Source organism: Scyliorhinus canicula, chromosome 7 (assembly GCF_902713615.1).
Source record: "Scyliorhinus canicula chromosome 7, sScyCan1.1, whole genome shotgun sequence".
Taxonomy (NCBI): domain Eukaryota; kingdom Metazoa; phylum Chordata; class Chondrichthyes; order Carcharhiniformes; family Scyliorhinidae; genus Scyliorhinus; species Scyliorhinus canicula.
The window spans coordinates 39,583,833-39,601,721 of record NC_052152.1 but is presented as its reverse complement, the minus strand read 5'-3'; the positions used below and the strand labels follow the sequence as shown (position 1 = coordinate 39,601,721).

The following is a 17,889-nucleotide window of genomic DNA, read 5'->3' as shown; positions in this document are numbered from 1 at the left end:
CTGGCGCAGTTATTTGATGATAAGCAAGCGAAAGTCGAGGCGGACTACAAATCAGATGAAGAGATGGAAGAGCTAAAGGAAATTCCAGACTTCTGGTTAACAGTCTTCAAGAAGATGTATATGCTCAGTGGTGTGACACAGGAGCATGGTGAGCCCATATTAAAGCATCTACAAGATGTGAATGTTAAATGTTCAGAACGTGAACAGCCAATATGCTTCACTTTGGAGTTTAAGTTAGAGCCGAATGAGTATTTTACAAATGAGGCGATTACAAAAGTATACCAGCTGGAATCGCGGCCTGACATTTTGTACCTTCATTCTTCGAAGAACCAGAAATCACAGGATGCACAGGGTGCCAGATCAACTGGAAAAAAGAAAACAAATGTCACACTAAAAACTATTAAAACAAAGCCGAAGCATAAGGGTCGGAGCACTCGTAAAGCAGTTATGAAAACTGCACCAAATGAGTCATTCTTCTCTTTTTTCAGTTCTCCTGAAGTTCCACAAAATGGAGTGTTGAATAAAGGTTCCGCTGCAAAACTCACTGCTAACTTTGAAATTGGTTGCCTCCTGCGCAAACACATAATTCCCCTCTGCAATGCTGTATTTTGCAGGAGAAGTCTTTGCAGATGATATAGACTCCGATGATGAAAACTATGATGATAACCACGAAGGCCATGAATACGATGAAGAAAGTAAAAGCTTGGAGGGTGAGCCAGATGAGGATGACTATGAAATGCTATTCAGGTTTTTTCACGAGAGTGATGGTAAACTAGATGAGGAAGCTCGTGAAGCGGTGGTTTTGCGGGAATGACGAGGTGATCACAAGGGATGCCCAGACTGCACAGGACACTGAGAAGTGCGAACGCTCTGAGATGGTGCCCGCAGAGATGGAAAGTGAGATTGCAGTAGCAGACACTTCGGAGGCACACGACTCAGCTGTGAACAAATTAATCACGGAAGATATAATTCCCCTCTTAGAGAAACTGGCTCCAGAGACATACGGAAAGTCAACTCAGGCCTATGAAATGGTTCCAGCACTGCACTCCCCATTGCTCGAGGCCACTCCTTTGAAAGATGAGTTAGAGGAGCAGATGGCTGTATCAATCGAAAGTTCTATGATGACAAACGATATGTATATCGTAGTACAAGACGAGGATGAGCCATCACACACCATATTACAAGACAAGGTTGAGCCACCACTGGGTTCTTCAGGAACAAATGATTTTGCATAGTAATTTTGAGTGACGAGGAGCCACCGTATTGGGCTCAAACACAGGATGTCGGGACAACACCCAACGTTGGAGAGTACAATCCACCCCAAACACCAGAGTGCGAGGTTCTGCAGCCAGCCATTGAAGGTGCAGACTTGACCGCGACCGCACAATCCCTCAGAAGCACGATCAAAAAGCTACTGCTTCCATGGCGCAGGCCGGCTGCAAGATGGTGCTTCCAAAGCCAAGCAAAAAAAGAGGAGCAGTCATAAACTCAGTTACAGAATCGCTTTCAAAACGAAAAGAGAAAGAGAAGGAGAGTGGGGCATATCATGTATCCCACTGATGACACCAAGCAAGAAGACATCGGCAATGTGGCCGACAGGCTGGAGAATACATAATAACGCAGCAGCAAAAGCATCGCGTAAAGACACAAAAACATCTGGTGACGTCAGATTGTACACAAGGATGCAGCAACAAAATGCATCGCATAAGGATACAAATTAAAGTGGTGACGCTGAAGCTGGTGACGCAGGCATGGCCAGCAAGGACACCAGTCTTCAGGCTGCATCGCACCAAAAGGCTAAGGCACAAATGACAGGCTTGGAAACCAGTCTTCAAGAAAGCTGACCACAGACCAGACGATCAGCGGCATGATCCTGTTGGAAATGCACAATGAGTTGTGCACGAGGTAGAGAATTGCAAGGCAAAATCTTTGAAAATGAAGACAGACGTCCCACGTGAGAGAGCCAAGCTTCAGTGAGATTGGTTAATTCACATTGTGACATCTGGGTGGGTTGTTGAAGAATCTTTGGACTCGCTCTTGGCTGCATTTGCAAATAACTGTGTGGTGTGGTATGTTTGACCACAGTTTGCCTGTTAATTCACATGTACCTTATATTAACACTGAATGTTCGAGTATAAATAGATATTGCAAATGGTTTTATCTTTCTGACCTCATATAGCAAAGTTTATTTTTGTTTGTTCAAAACCCGTGGGATCTTGTGGCTTTATTCACTGAGCAAGTATCTTGAATCTCAAAATGTTGTCTACGTTAAACAAAACAGTCCTTAACTGAATCCTACCAAAAATGTAATGGTCTGATCAAGCATCATAACAAAGGCCGGGATTCTCCCCTACCCGGCGGGGTGGGGGGTCCTGACGGGACAGAGTGGCGGGAACCACTCTGGCGTCGGACCTCCCCAAAGGTGCGGAATTCTCCGCACCTTTAGGGGCTAGGCCCGCGCCGGAGTGGCTCCCGCTCTGCCGGCCGGCGCGAATGGCCTTTGGCGCCCCGCCAGGCGGGGCCGAAAGGCCTTCGCCGGCCGACGGAAATCCGCGCATGCACCGGTGCGTCAGCGGCTGCTGACGTCATACCGGCACATGCGCAGCAGAGGGGGTTCTTTTCTACCCCCGCCATGGTGAAGGCCATGGTGGAGCGGGAGAAAAAGAGTGCCCCCAAGGCACAGGCCCGCCCGCCGATCAGTGGGCCCCGATCGCGGGCCAGGCCACCTTGGGGGCACCCCCCAGGGCCAGATCGCCTCGCCCACGCCGCCAATCCCGTCGGCACCAGACGTGCTTTGATTCCCGCCGGCAGGAACGGCCTGTCAGCGGCGGGACTTCGGCCCATCGCGGGCCGGAGAATCGCTGCGGGGGGCCCGCCGACCGGCGCTGCGTGATTCCCACCCCCGCCAATTCCAGGGTGGCGGAGAATTCGGGCCACGGCGGGGGCGGGATTAACGCCGGCCCCGAGCGATTCTCCGACCCCCCGGTGGGTTGGAGAATTCCGCCCAAAGTCTAGAGCCAAGTGCAAGTGATACAAATGCATTTGTTTGCCACTGGGAGCAAAATCTGGCCAATTAGTGACATAGTGAAATCATAGAATCATAGAATTTACAGTGCAGAAGGAGTCCATTCGGCTCATTGAGTCTGCACCGACTCTTTGAAAGAGCACCCTACCCAAGCCCACATCTCCACCCTATCCCCATAACCTAGTAACCCCATCCAACACTAAGGGCAATTTTGGACACTAAGGGCAATTTAGCATAGCCAATCCACCTAACCTGCACATCTTTGGACTGTAAGAGGAAACCGGAGCACCCGGAGGAAACCCACGCACGCACGGGGAGAACGTGCAGACTCCGCACAGACAGTGAACCAAGCTGGGAATCGAACCTGGGACCTTGGAGCTGTGAAGCAATTGTGCTAACCACCATGCTACCGTGCTGCCCACTAAATAACAGTGATTGGCAGCCATCATCATCATTTCAAAGCTATTTAGTTGGAAAATCATATGCAGTGCATACCCAATTTTGAATATGGCTTGTGCGTAACCCCTCTCATAAAATTACCCTCGAAGAGTTCATCTGCTACTATTGCAAACAGTACTTTCTATCCTCATGCCATAAGATACGATCACATGAAATCTGAACTTAACACTCGTTACTAATGTTTGTTGCTGGATTATAGCAGATTAACCTTACCACTTTCGCTCCTGGTGATAATAGGTCCTGCAGTAATGATTGCATTCCCAGTGGAACTGCGAGGGATTGTGGTAGTGACCTCCATTATGTCTCTTCGTTTCCTCTTGTAGCAATTCTGTCAATTGAAATCAAAAATAATTTACTCAGTAGACATTGATGATACTTCCAGTGATGTGAATTAGTGTCTAATGGACCATGTTTCATTGTGCATTCTGAAATGTTTGAGGTTAAGAGTAACTGAAAATAAAATTACACAAATTGGAAGACAACCTTAATGGATCAGCTGGCTAAAGTTGACCCAAAGAAAGTAGGAATATTGTTCATTGTTCCTGTGGAACTTCTATATACCTCCTGGATCTATATCACTGTGAAAATATCTCCGATAACTCCACTCTCAAATAGCTTCTGCACTTCACTCGCGACACCTGTTTCCAAACTGAGACAGCAACTCATCAATGCTCCATTGCTGACTCCACCCTACCCAAGCCATCATTATCTCTCCATAACGTAGGACTTCTTCCTATTATCTACCATCTATTTCATAATTCTCTTCTACTATCAGGTTTTCATGGATCCTGGGTGGGATTCTCCGTTTCTGCGACTAAGGGCTGGATTCTCCGATTGCCGACTCCGAAATTGCGTTCGGTGATTGGCCAGAGAATCTGTTTTTACGCCGAAATCGGGTGCGTCGCTGTTTTTCACCTTCGCCACCTCAAAAATGCCGTCATTGTTGAGTACGCCTCACGACGCCTTGGGACGGCCTCAGGACTTCACCTGAGGCCCTCTCCCGATGCTCCTCCCGACGGCGTGGGTCGCGTGTGTTCACGGTTTTCATGGACCTCACGTAGCGGTATGCGGACAGTTTCCAACACCACTACAGTCGGGGATAGGGGAACCATTCCACTGGCTGGGGCTGGGGGGACTGGTAGGGGTGGTTCGGGGGTGGCACTATCTGGCAGGCCAGTCCGCGCGTGGCCAGCGTCATGTTGTACGGCGCGACTGCTGCAGGTCGCCGCTGTGCACATGCGCGGCTGTGGATGCGGCAATTCTCCGTCCGCATCGGCAGGCAAAGCAGGAGGACTTTACGTGGCGCGGCTGCTTGCCCCCCACCGGGTGGCGCATCGGTGTCGGGTGGCGCCAACCTTTTGGTCATAAGACTAGACACATACTCCAGACATAGCCTCAAAATCGGAGAATCCAGCCCGAAGTGTTGACGCCAACGCTGAATTCGATGACTTACACAACATCAAATCTGGTGCCGCACTTGGACCGATTCTGCTACTGTTAAGGGGCTAGCACCGGCGCCATGTGGAACACAATCGTTTCTAATGAGAAATGGTGTCAGATTCGCCGGTTCACGATTGACATTCAGGAGGCCTACAAGCTGCAACCACATATACACACTTCACTCCCGACACACTCCATCCCAGCCAACAAGATAGCAGCCGGCCCCACGTTTCGCGGCCCCAGAGCTAACATAGGGCTGGATTCTCCGGTGGCCGACACTGAAATTGCATTTGGCGACTGGCCGGAAAATCCAAGTTTGCAACCAAATCGCGGGTGGCTCCGCTTTTGCGATGCTCCGCTGGCTCACGTGGAGTACACCGCGCCACATGTCGACGGCTTGAGGCCCGCGTCCCCGAACGCGACATGGCGGCTGCGGGGGAGGGCCAATCCGCGGGCGTTGGGGGACATTATCCAGAGCTGGTGGCACTGTGCAGGGTGGTCCGGGGCACGCGAGCCAGCCAAAGGGGGGTACTATTTTGCGGGCCGAGTCCGCGAGCGGCCTCCGCCATGTAGCACGGCGCGGCTGCTGTAGGCCGCCTCCGTGCGCTTGCGCGGCCATGGACCCGGCAATTCTCTGGGGCATATCGGCAGCTAGAGACGGGTGCTCTACGCTGCCGGCATGCTAGCCCCCAGCAAAATGGGAATCGGTGGCCGTTTTGCACCATTTGTTCTGGCGTAAAACGGCACCGTTCCTTGGCGCCGTAGGTACATAGCCCCAGAATCGGAGAATCCAGCCCATAGAAACATAGAAAATAGGTTCAGGAGCAGACCATTCAACCCTTCAAGCATGCACCACCATTCAATATGACCATCGTCGATCATGCAAATTTAGTATCCCACTCCCGCTTTGATCCCTTTAGCTGCAAGAGCCACGTCCAGCACTCTCTTGAATATATCCAACGAACTGGCCAACAGCTTTCTGCAGTAGAGAATTCCGCAAGTTCATAACTGTCTGAGACAAGAAGCTCTTCCTCATCTCAGTCTGAATGACTTAACCCTTATTCTTAGGTTGTGATCCCTAGTCCCAAAGTAGGGAACATTCTTCCATTCTATCCTGTCCAGTCCCATCGGGATTTTCTATGTTTCTGTGAGATCCCCTCTCATTCTTCTAAACTCCAGTGAATACAAGCCCAGTCAATCCAGTTTTTCTTCATATGTCAGTCCTGCTGCTTCGGCATTTAGGTGAACCTTTGTTGGACACACTAAATAACAAGAATGTCTTTCCTCAAACTAAGAGATCAAACTGCACACAATACCCAAGGTGTGGCCTCACCAATGCCCTGTGTAACTGCAGCAAGTCATCCCTACTCCTGTACTCAAATCCTCTCACTATGAAGGCCAGCATTAATTTTCCTCACCACCTGCTGTACCTGCATGCCAACCTTCAGCAACTGTTCCACCATGACACCCGGTCTCGTTGCACTTCCCGTTTTCCTAAGTGATGCACTATCAATTACGACGAGACGAGAGTAGAGAGTAATCGAGGCTTTATTACACAGGGATGTGTGGCCTCCTAGAGCAGCTGGCAAAATAGCTGCTGTTCGGAGAGCACACACATTTATACTCTGCCTCCTGGGCGGAGCCAGCAGGCAGGGATCTACCCCCGTACCTGTAGTACAGGGGCCTCACCGTGATACCAATATATACAATATAATACAACAGTGGTGACTACCACAGTAAACAACCATCATTCAGATAATAATCTGCCTTCCTGTTTTAGCCATCAAAGTGGATAACCTCACATTTACCCATATTATATTGCATTTTCCAAGTACTTGCCCACTCAGCGAGCCTTTCCAAATCCTGCAGCCTCTTTGCATCCTCCTCACAGCATACACTGCCATCCAGCTTATACTTTAAGCCAAACTTCTTATTCAATTTGCCCTCTAAATCCACATGACTTCGCCTCCAATAATTTAAATCAGAAACTTATCAGATATTGGAAGGTAAACTTGGTCTGAGTACTGTTTCAAAGATTCATATAAAGGTTGAGATTTATTGGGCCTTCCGCTTATATCTGGCAAGGTTTTCCCTCCAAATCTCACCCAACCATTCCACTGAAATAGACTCCTTATTCAACAGAGGTATTCCTATTGTCTTGAGAGTACATAGAACATGCAGTGCAGAAGGAGGCCATTCGGCTCATCGAGTCTGCACCGACCCACTTATGCCCTCACTTCCACCCTATCCCCGTAACCCAATAAACCCACCGAACCTTTTCGGTCACTAAGGGCAATTTATCATGGCCAATCCAACCCGCACGTCTTTGGTCTGTGGGAGGAAACTGGAGCACTAGGAGGAAATTCACGCAGACACGGGGAGAACGTGCAGACTCCGCACAGACAGTGACCCAGCAGGGAATCAAACCTAGGATCCTGGTGCTGTGAAGCCACAGTGCTATCCACTTGTGCTACTGTGCTGCCCAAAAGTAGCTACTTTTGGTTAGAACATTTTTGGTTCTAGCAGTCTTTAACTCTGGAGTCTTGTATCTAAAACTCTGGGCTGGATTTTCCGGGCGCCGACACCGAAATCACGCCGACACCGAAATCATGACATGGGCAGCACGGTAGCATGGTGGTTAGCGTAAATGCTTCACAGCTCCAGGGTCCCAGGTTCGGTTCCCGGCTGGGTCACTGTCTGTGCGGAGTCTGCACGTCCTCCCCGTGTGTGCGTGGGTTTCCTCCAGGTGCTCCGGTTTCCTCCCACAGTCTAAAGATGTGCGGGTTAGGTGGATTGACCATGCTAAATTGCCCGTAGTGTCCTAAAAAAAAGTAAGGTTAAGGGGGGGTTGTTTGGGTTACGGGTATAGGGTGGATACGTGGGTTTGAGTAGGGCCGAAGGGACTGTTCTGTGCTGTACTGTTCTATGTTCTATGTTCGGTGAATGGCCGGAGAATCACATTTCCCGACCGAATCTGGGGCGGCGCTGCTTTTACGATGCTCCGCCCCCTCCAAAGTGGTGTACTCTAAAAATAAAATAAATAAATAACCTTTATTGTCACAAGTAGGCTGACATTAACACTGCAATAAAGTTACTGTGAAAAGCTCCTAGTTGCCACATTCCAGCGCCTGTTCTGGTACACAGAGAGAATTCAGAATGCTTAACTGGTACGGGAATTAAACCCACGCTGCTGGCAAACCAGCTGTCTAGTCCACTGAGCTAAACCAGCCCGTACTCTAGGAGTACGATGTGCCACGTATCAACAGCCTCAGGCCATTGCCCGAGTCCCGACCCCGATGCTCCGTCCCCAACCGGCAGAGTTCCCGATGGTGCGGGCCACATGTTGTCTCATCCGCCAGGAACCCAGCGCGGCAGCTGCGGACTCAGTCCAGCGCTACCACAGTTGGGAAGGGCCGATCCGCGGGCGGGGCGGGGACATTATTCAGGGCTGAGGGCACTGTGGTGGACCAGTCCGTGCCTCGCGAGCCGGCTGAAGGGGGGGGGGGGAAACTATTTCACGGGCCAGGTCCGTGAGCGGCCTCCGCCATGCAGCACAGCATGGCTATTGCAGGCTGCCGCCTTGCGCATGCACGGCTATGGACCTAGCAATTCTCCGGTGCGTGTCGGCACCTAGAACTGCGTGCTCCACGCTGCCGTCCTGCTAGCTCCCAGTAAAATGGGGATCGGTGTCGTTTTTGCGCCAGTTTTTCTGGTGTAAAACACCACCATTCCCATGCTGGCGTGGGGACATAGCCCCAGAATCAGAAAATCCAGCCCTCTTCATCTTTTCTCCACTTGGCTATCCCAGAAGTAACTCACTGTTAGGAGTCTTTTGCTTAAAACGAAGATCAAACTCTTTTAGCCAGTGCATCAAATTTCAAATGAGCTCTGCTGGAAAGAGATGTTCTTTGCTCTGCAGCCAGATTTTGCTAAAACTAAAAACTAAAATGCTCATTGAAACCAGAACCACCCCCACAATCTACTCACCCCTATATTTAGCTTCTCGTTGACCCTTTACTAGTTTATTGTTTATTATCCAGGTAACATGACCACATGATCAGTTACTGGAAGCTAGGTGCTTTCCTAGAAATCTTTCAGAGAAACTTCATTCTTAAATGGACCAACATCCCACTATAAATCGGGGGCGGGGGGTCCCGGCGGGATGGAGTTGTGTGAACCACTCCGGCGTCGGGCCGCCCATCTGCACCTTTAGGGGCCAAGCCCTCACCTTGAGGAGCTAGGGCCGCGCCGGAGTGGTTCCCGTCCAACCGGCTGGCGTGGAAGGCCTTTGGTGCCACGCCAGCTGGGGCCGAAGGGACTTCGCCGGAAGTCCGCGCATGTGTCGGAGCGTCAGCGGCTGCTGACGTCACCCCGCGCATACGCAGAGAGGGGGTCACTTCCGCGTCAGCCATCGCGAAGGCTATGGCCGACGCGGAAGGAAAAGAGTGCCCCCACGGCATAGGCCCGCCCGCGGATTGGTGGGATCGCGGGCCAGGTCACCGTGGGGGCACCCCTCGGGGCCAGACCCCCCCGCGCCACCCCCCAGGAGCCCGGAGCCCGCCCGCGCCGCCAGTCCCACCGGTAAGGGAGGTGGTTTGATTCACGCCAGCGGGAGAGGCATTACAGCAGCGGGACTTCGGCCCATCACGGGATGGAGAATCGGCGGGGGGTGGGGGGACGCCAACTGGCGTGGCGTGATTCCCGCTCCCGCTGAATATCCGGTTCTGGAAATTCGGCGGCCGACGGGGGCGGGTTTCACGCCGGCCCGCAGCGATTCGCTGACCCAGCGGGTGGTCGGAGAATCCAGACCCAGATTTTTCTTTTGCCTAGATCAGTGTTTTTCAAACTTTTTTTCCGTGGACCCATTGTTACAAACTGCCAACCTTCGGGACCCATGCCGGCCGACCTTCGCGACCCACGCCGGCCGACCTTCACAACCCACGCCGGCTGACCTTTGCGACCCACGCTGGCCGACCTTCGCGACCCACCATTTTCTCTTACCTTGTTTGCTGCTGACAAAATGGAGGAATCGCAATCACGCCCAAAGCACGTGATTGCGATGATCGGGGGCCGTGACCTGCTCTCTGCCTCCTTCCTCAGGCAGGAAGATTACCTAGAATTTTTTTAAAAATCTTCTGCGTCTCCGATTGCGGTCTTCAGCCGCAGCAGCCAGCTCTTATATTCAATTTTTATTTACTTTTTGTAAATTGTAACAATGTTTTTGCACGACAAGTTTAATCAAAGAGACCAAAGCCCATGTCATCGTCAGACTCTGCAGATTCTTCCTGTTTCTTCTCTTCCTTTTTCTCTTCAGCAGCAATGGGGGCAGCGGGGGAAACAACTGCTGCAGCAGCTGGGGCACTGCTACCAGCACCAACGTTGCAGATCAGACTATTGACGTCAATATTAGCCAATGCCTTGGCAAACAGACTAGGCCAGAAAGGTGCAATGGTCACACCAGCTGTTTTAATCAGGGCATTGAGTTGTCTTCGGTAACAGTGACCTCGTCGTCGAGCAGGGTGAGCGTGCTGTAGATACAGGCGAGTTCCGAGATGGAAGGCATGGCGCTGGATCGCTGTGGGTGGGCCCGATGGTGCTAGTCGCTGGGGGGGGGGGGGGGAGAAACTCGGCCTTAGCTTCATTCCGAAGAACCGGGCACGAAGCTTTTAACTATGCTGGCTGCGAGCAGCCTTTTTACCATATAAAGAAAATACGGCCACACTGCGCATGCATGCCCACTCATCGGTGCGCATGCGGAAACTCTGCGCATACGCACCGATGAGCGGGCATGCACGCGCAGTGTGGCCGATTTAAAAAAAATATGGTAAAAAGGCCGCTCACAGCCGGCATAGTTAAAAGCCGGCTGCTGCGGCTGTTGCACGTGAATCTGCGCAATCGGGAGCACCGCAACGGACGGCTCCGCGACCCTCCCGACACACGCCAACGAACCAACCCTCGGGTCGCGTCCCCGACTTTGAAGATTGCTGGCCTAGATGCAGATGGGCCACCATAGGAGGCCAGAAGCTCTTCTGCCCAGCTGCTGTGGCTGCTGCAGAAAATACACCCATTCAAGGCTGAGACCTTTGTTGGAATCTCTCAACTCAGGCAAGTGATGGTAGGAGGTGTTCCCTAGGATTGAGAAGGCTGTCCACAGGCCTTGTTGTAACTCACAAGTACCTTACGGGGTGGGAACAATTAACTTCCTCATAAACCTTTGACATACAGGTGCCAAAGAAGAACCAGGCAACGTGCCTCAATGACTACCGTCCGGTGGCCCTGCCATCAATCGTAATGAAGTGCTTCGGGAGGTTGGTCATGAAGCGCATCAACTCTATACTCCCAGAATGCTTAGATCCTCTGCAATTTGCATGATTCCTCCCATTTATGGGGCAGAGATCTCAAAACATTGTCTAGTTGTATCATATATAAAGCCAGCCAGTTAGACGCCGGCAAGACAGAGGTATGGCCTCCGCAAAGCCATCCGGGATGCCAAGAGAGAATACCAGACCAAGCTAGAGTCACAGACTAGCGTTGTGGCAAGGCCTAAACAACATAACGGACTACAAAGTGAAGCCGAGCAGTATCTCCAGCAGCAGTGCACCCCTGATGAACTCAATGCAATCTATGTTTGGTTCGAGCAGGAAACCATCGATCCGCTTTCGAGTGCTCCAGCAGCCAGAACACACCCAGACCCGCCGTCACAGCTTCCGAAGTCAGATCGGCCTTCCTGAAAGTGAATCTTCGGAAGGCGACGTGTTCGGATTGAATCCCTGGTCATGCACTCAGAGCCTGCGTGGACCAGCTGTCAGATGAGTTCGCGGAGATCTTCATCCTGTCCCTATTCCACACTGAGGTCCTCACCTGCTTCAAGAAGACCACCATCATAAACGGTGCCAAAGAAGAACCAAGCAACGTGCTCAATGACTACCAACAGGTGGCCCTGACATCAATCGCAATGAAGTGCTTCGAGAGGTTGGTCATGAAGCGCATCAACTCCATACTCCCAGAATGCCGAGATCCACTGCAATACGCATACCACGACAACCATTCCACAGTAGACGCCATCTCCCTGGCCCTACACTCATACCTAGAGCATCTCGATCACAAGGACTCCTGCATAAGACTCCTATTTATTGACTATAGCTCCGCCTTCCACACCATAAACTCAGCCAAGCTCATATCAAAGCTCCAAAACCTTGGACTTGGCTCCTCACACTGCAACTGGATCCTTGACTTTCTGACCCACAGACTACAATCAGTAACAATAAACAACAACACCTCCTCCACGATTGTCCTCAATACCGGGGCCTGGCAAGCCTGCGTGCTTACCCCCCTACTATACTCCCACGACTGCGTGGCAAAATTTGGTTCCAATTCCATCTACGAGTTTGCTGACGACACGACCATAGTGGGTAAGATCTCGAACAACGATGAATCAGAATACAGGAAGGAGATAGAGGACCTAGTGGAGTGGTGCAACGACAATAATCTATCCCTCATGCCAGCAAAACTAAAGAGCTGGTCATTGACTTCAGGAAGCAAAGTACTGTACACACCCCTGTCTGCATCAATGGGGCCAAGATGGAGGTGATTGACAGATTCAAATTTCTAGTGGTGCACATCACCAAAAATCTGTCCTGGTCCACCCAGCTTGACACTACCACCAAGAAAGCACAACAGCGCCTATACTTCCAAATTTGTCATGTCCACACTGACTCTTTTACAGATGCTCCAGAGAAAGCATCCTATCTGGCTGTATCATAGCCTTGTATGGAAACTGCTTGGCCCAAGACCGCAAGAAACTTCAGAGAGTTGTGAACACAGCCCAGTCCATCATGCCAACCTGCCTCCCATCCATTGACTCTATCTACACTGCTTGCTGCCTTGGGAAAGCGGGCATGATAATCAAAGACCCCTCCCACCCGGCTTACTCACTCTTCCAACTTCTTCCATCGGGCAGGAGATAAAAAAGTCTGAGAACACACATGAACAGACTCAAAAACAGCTTCTTCCCTGCTGTTACTAGACTCCTGAATGGTCCTTTTTTGGACTGACCTGATTAATACCACACCCCTGTATGCTTCACCCAATGCCAGTGTCTATGTATTTATATTCTGTACCTTGTGTTGCCCTATTATGTATTTTTTTTAATTTTCTTTTATTTTCATGTACTAAATGATCTATTTGAGCTGCTTGCAGGAAAATACTTTTCACTGTACCTCGGTACACATGACAATAAACAAATCAATTCAATTCAATCCAATGTTTATAATAATTAACATAAATAAACTAAGGGCGGGATTCTCTGATCCTGAGGCTAAGTGTTGACGCTGTCGTAAACGCCGGAGCATTTTACGACGGCGTCAACAGGCCCCTCGGAGCAGCGATCCTGCGCCCTAAAGGGGGCCAGCACGGCACTGGAGTGACTCACGCAGCCCCAGCTGCCGATACCGGCGTCAGAACGGGCACCACGGGTCTGCGCATGCACATACAGCCGGTGTGTATTCGCGCATGTGCATGGGTTTCCTTCTCCGCACCGGCCCCAATGCAACATGGCGGAAAGCAACAGGGGTCCGGCGCAGAGGAACATAGGCCCCCACGAGGATAAGCCGGCCCGCCGATCGGTAGGCACTGATCGTGGGCCAGGCCACCGTGGAGGCCCTCCCCGGGGTCGGATCCCCCCTCCCCCCACCAGGCCGCCCCCCACAGGATGACCCGCCGGGTAGGACCATACGTGAATGCACCGGCGGAACTCGGCCTATCTCGATGGTCACTTGGCCCATTGCGCACGGAGAATTGCGTAGAGCGGCCCCCGACCGGCGTCGCGCCGGTCACCGGAGAATCGGAGGACCGGCGTCGGAGCTGCGTCGCGTGAATCCCCCCCCCCCCCACTTCCCCGCGATTCTCCGACCTGGCCCAGGTTTGGAGAATCCTGCCCTAAGTTCCTTTGAACTACTCGTGTGGACTCCTTCTTGGTCTTATAAAATTGGTGACGAGGATGAGATCATGTGGAAGCACCTTGATCATATTCGGTTCAGACAATCAATTCTTCAAAAGTTTCCTCATGAGCATAAAGTTCTCATCCAGCCGACTCTGATGCTGCTGCAGCCCGTAACAGAGCCCCAAGGAGGTAAAAATGCCGAGATCACTGAGGTCGTGGACATATATTCGGAAATGGTAACTCAGGCATCGGAAATCTCCGATGGGAGTCAACAATACAGCAGCCACTGGTGGAGCAGCCACCTCAACGTTCCACTTGGAACAACGTTCGCTTTCCAGGTTCAAGCCTTCCGATCCGGTACCTCGGGTGCATGATGTCCAACCAGATGTAAAAAGATTCCGCCACCCACCCTCCCCACAGAAGTTGGAGGACTTTGGGAGGGGGAGGATATTATAACCCACAAATACCTTACGTGGTGGGAACAATTAACTTCCCCATGAACCTTGCAGAATATGAGATCCCATGTTAAGTAGGCAGGTAGATCTTTAAACAATGTCTAGCCATATGATATATAAAGCCGGTCAGTTGGGTATTGGCAAGACAGACCCCGTTGGGATTTACCGTGCGATCTATATACTAGTTATTGTCAATAAACTATGTTTCTTTGAACTACTCGGTGTGGACTCCTTCATGGTCTTTTAAACCTTCCCGCCATGGACTTAATTGGGATGTGAGTTGCAGATGTTGGGGCCACACCCGCTGCCCTCCAACCTGATTAAATGTTCTTATCACCTCCAAAGTTGCATAAAGAACTGCCATTCTGTGGCTCAGTATGATATTTTGTTTAATAATGCAGGTGCAAAGCACGTTGGGGCATTCTGTACGTTAAATGTGCTGTATAAATATAGGTTGTTGTTGTTGCATGAATGGAAGAGGTCAGCAAAGGAGTTTTAAATCTGAAGACAATGCGCTCTACGAACAGCACTCTTTACTTTGGTCCCAAAATTCATCAATTATGTGGCATCAGCATAGGTATCGGATTAGAAAACAAACTGATCTTTTAACTATCCAGGAATGTCCTTTGCTTTCCAATCGCAATGTTTGAAATCACTGAGAAATTTCAAGTTATTTGTCTTGGAGAAGGCATGGAAGAGGATGTATACTTTGAGGAACATGGCAAGATAATAGCAACTTAATGGTACCATATATCGACTGAATGAACGAGCTGCATGTGCCATAATTTATTGCCTGTCAACTTACTCAACATTTACTATTTATAAGTTGTGAGCTCTCACAGAATCTCCAAATACATCCAAAGCATCCCATATATTGACATAGTTCAGCAGGGTACATGCTGGAGGTAATTTTTAACTTCCCCCCCCCCAAAAAAAAATCAATGAGTTTGGATTTGGTGGGAAGTTAAAAATATAATACATGAAGCCTGCCTAAACCTGTCATTCTAGTTTCTTTTTATTTTAATTAATATTTTTATTGAATGTTTTCCATTTTCCATTTAACCACAAGATGCAACAAATCTCCAAAATCTAGTACTTTACAGAATGACCATTACAGCACATATACGTGCAACGAATACTCGTACAAATAGTTCAGCATTGTAATCATTCAAAGGGTCTCCTTTAGTACGGATAATAAGGATACTAGAAAAAGTGGCCCACCTCAGGGTAACAGGATAAAACCATGAGCATTTGACACCACGGTGCATATTCTCCCCCACAGGCCAACAAAAATAGAGTCACGCAATATACTGGATCGTTTGTGGGGTAAAATACAACCAGTCGGGACTTAACTCAGCATCCCAAGACCTCCAAGCAATGGAAGGTTACCCCAGAAAAAGGGGAAACACCAGGGTACTGCCATCGGTATAAGTTGTGGCTTGGCAGTGTACGCTCTCGTATACAGGAGCCAGTAAACCAAGGATTATTGCATCATTCCAGAACTCACAAGACAACAAACCTCACTCCACTCCAGCCAAATCAGAGGCACCGTTCAGGCCCCGCCATCACCGGAAAACTTAAACCATTTTCCACCGAGGAAACCCCACCGACAATGAGAAGAAAAATCGCCAAGACACCCACCAATGGGATATCGAGGTAAAAATACAATTCTCCTCCTCCTGACAGGATAAGGGACATCCTCTAGAATTAAATATATCAGAATTGTATCAGCACCTTACTTACCCGAATAAAGAAAGATTACACCAGAGAGAGAGGAACACCAGGATTAGCCAATAGACGTCAGACATTGGTGCAGTACACTTGCGCAAAATGGATACCAGAACAGCATAACCTCATAAGGAACAGGATATTGTCCACCCCCTCCCCTTCAAGGAAGCCTCAAGAAGGAGGACCCTATTAAAGACCACTTCAAGCCCTACTCCTCTGATGAGGCATCAATTGCATGTGAGACGAGTTGCTGTACAAAAGTTAGGCTTTAATAAGCTAGAACTTAGCCCTGCGGTCGACTACAATAAATGGACGACCGCCGGGCGTTCTGACTATTTATACCTCGGTATGGAGGCGTGGTTAACTCAGCCTCTCGACCAATCGGAGAGCCGTCACATGACTGGTCTCAACCAATCGGTCGAGAGGCACATGACCGATCAGGGCCAATGGTAAGCCGATGTTCTGCACCAATGGCAGACAGCTATGCAAATCATAAGGGTGGACGCAAATAAACTGTTTCCGTTAGGCGAGGAGACGAGAACCCGTGGGCACAGCCTTAGAATTAGAGGGGGTAAATTCAGAACAGAAATGCGGAGACATTTCTTCAGCCAGAGAGTGGTGGGCCTGTGGAATTCATTGCCGCGGAGTGCAGTGGAGGCCGGGACGCTAAATGGCTTCAAGGCAGAGATAGATAAATTCTAGATGTCGCGAGGAATTAAGGGCTACGGGGAGAATGCTGGTAGGTGGAGTTGAAATGCCCATCAGCCATGATTGAATGGCGGAGTGGACTCGATGGGCCGAATGGCCTTACTTCCACTCCTATGTCTTATGGTCTTATACCACCACATTCACCCCTTGCGGAGAAAGAAGCCGGGGGGGTGGTGGGTGTATCAACGAGAGCCGGGGGCAGGGGGGGGGGGGGGGGGGGGGGGAGGAGAGAACTGGTGGCATGAGTAGCAGCCGGGAGAACAAAAAATTTCTCCTCTTTTCTTTTATTACATTTTTGGCTTCCCACTGGCCCAGACAATTAGCAATAGTACACAAAGTCCCAACAAAGTCCATGGAGCTGTTGTAATTTAAATCGATTCGATCAGTCTTTTCGTGGCCCGTGACGTTCTGGCAGACCGCCGCAGTGGAGTAGGTGACGTCGGTTCAGCCGATGGTGGTGGTTCCGCTGACGTCCTGGAGTCCGGGAGCGATGGTCCTTGAACAGTCTCCGTCACCCGAGCTGGCTGTGGAGACGCCATGGGTGGGGAAGGGGTGGCCTGGGTGGGGCGCTGGGGGGAATAAAACAGGGGGGTCTGTGGTGAAGGGGGGGAAGGCCGCACGCCGGCGGGTGCCAGGTCCCGGAGGGAGACCGTGACCTGCCGGCCGTCGGAGTACTCCACATACGCATACTGCGGGTTAGCGTGGAGTAACTGGACTTGTTCCACCAACGGGTCGGATTTGTGCACCCGGACATGCTTCCGGAGCAAGATGGGTCCGGGAGCGGCCAGTCATGTCGGGAGAGGGGATCCGGAGGACGACTTCCGTGGCAGGGTGAACGAAGCTTTCCGTGCTCCCGGAGTCCAACAGGCAGCCCGTCTCATGGCCGTTGAGATAGATCAGCGTTGTCGTTTTGGCGAGCGTGCGTGGACGTAACTGGTCGAGCTGAATGGCCGCGAGCCGTGGAGAAAACCCATATTCGTCGTCGTCATCCGAGTAGATGCTGGAAGAACCTTGCGTGCCAGTCCCGGAAGGTGGTGCCCAGGATCCGCACGTGGAGTTGGGATCCCAGGATGGCGCCGCCCAGGACCCGCACGTGGAGTCGGGCCCCCAAGATGGCGGTGCCCAGGACCCGC

General features: G+C 50.9%; 1 protein-coding gene and 1 pseudogene across 1 annotated transcript in view; both read right to left on the bottom strand.

Annotated features, from left to right (window-relative positions):
- The window catches only part of zpld1a (zona pellucida-like domain containing 1a), a 107,832-nt gene that overhangs the window by 33,181 nt on the left and 56,762 nt on the right, over positions 1-17,889 (bottom strand). The window contains exon 9 of the mRNA XM_038801225.1: positions 3,698-3,812. Coding sequence (XP_038657153.1) covers positions 3,698-3,812 — 115 coding nt within the window. The remainder of the gene's footprint in view (positions 1-3,697; positions 3,813-17,889) is intronic.
- Positions 10,159-10,487, bottom strand: LOC119968601 (annotated as a pseudogene).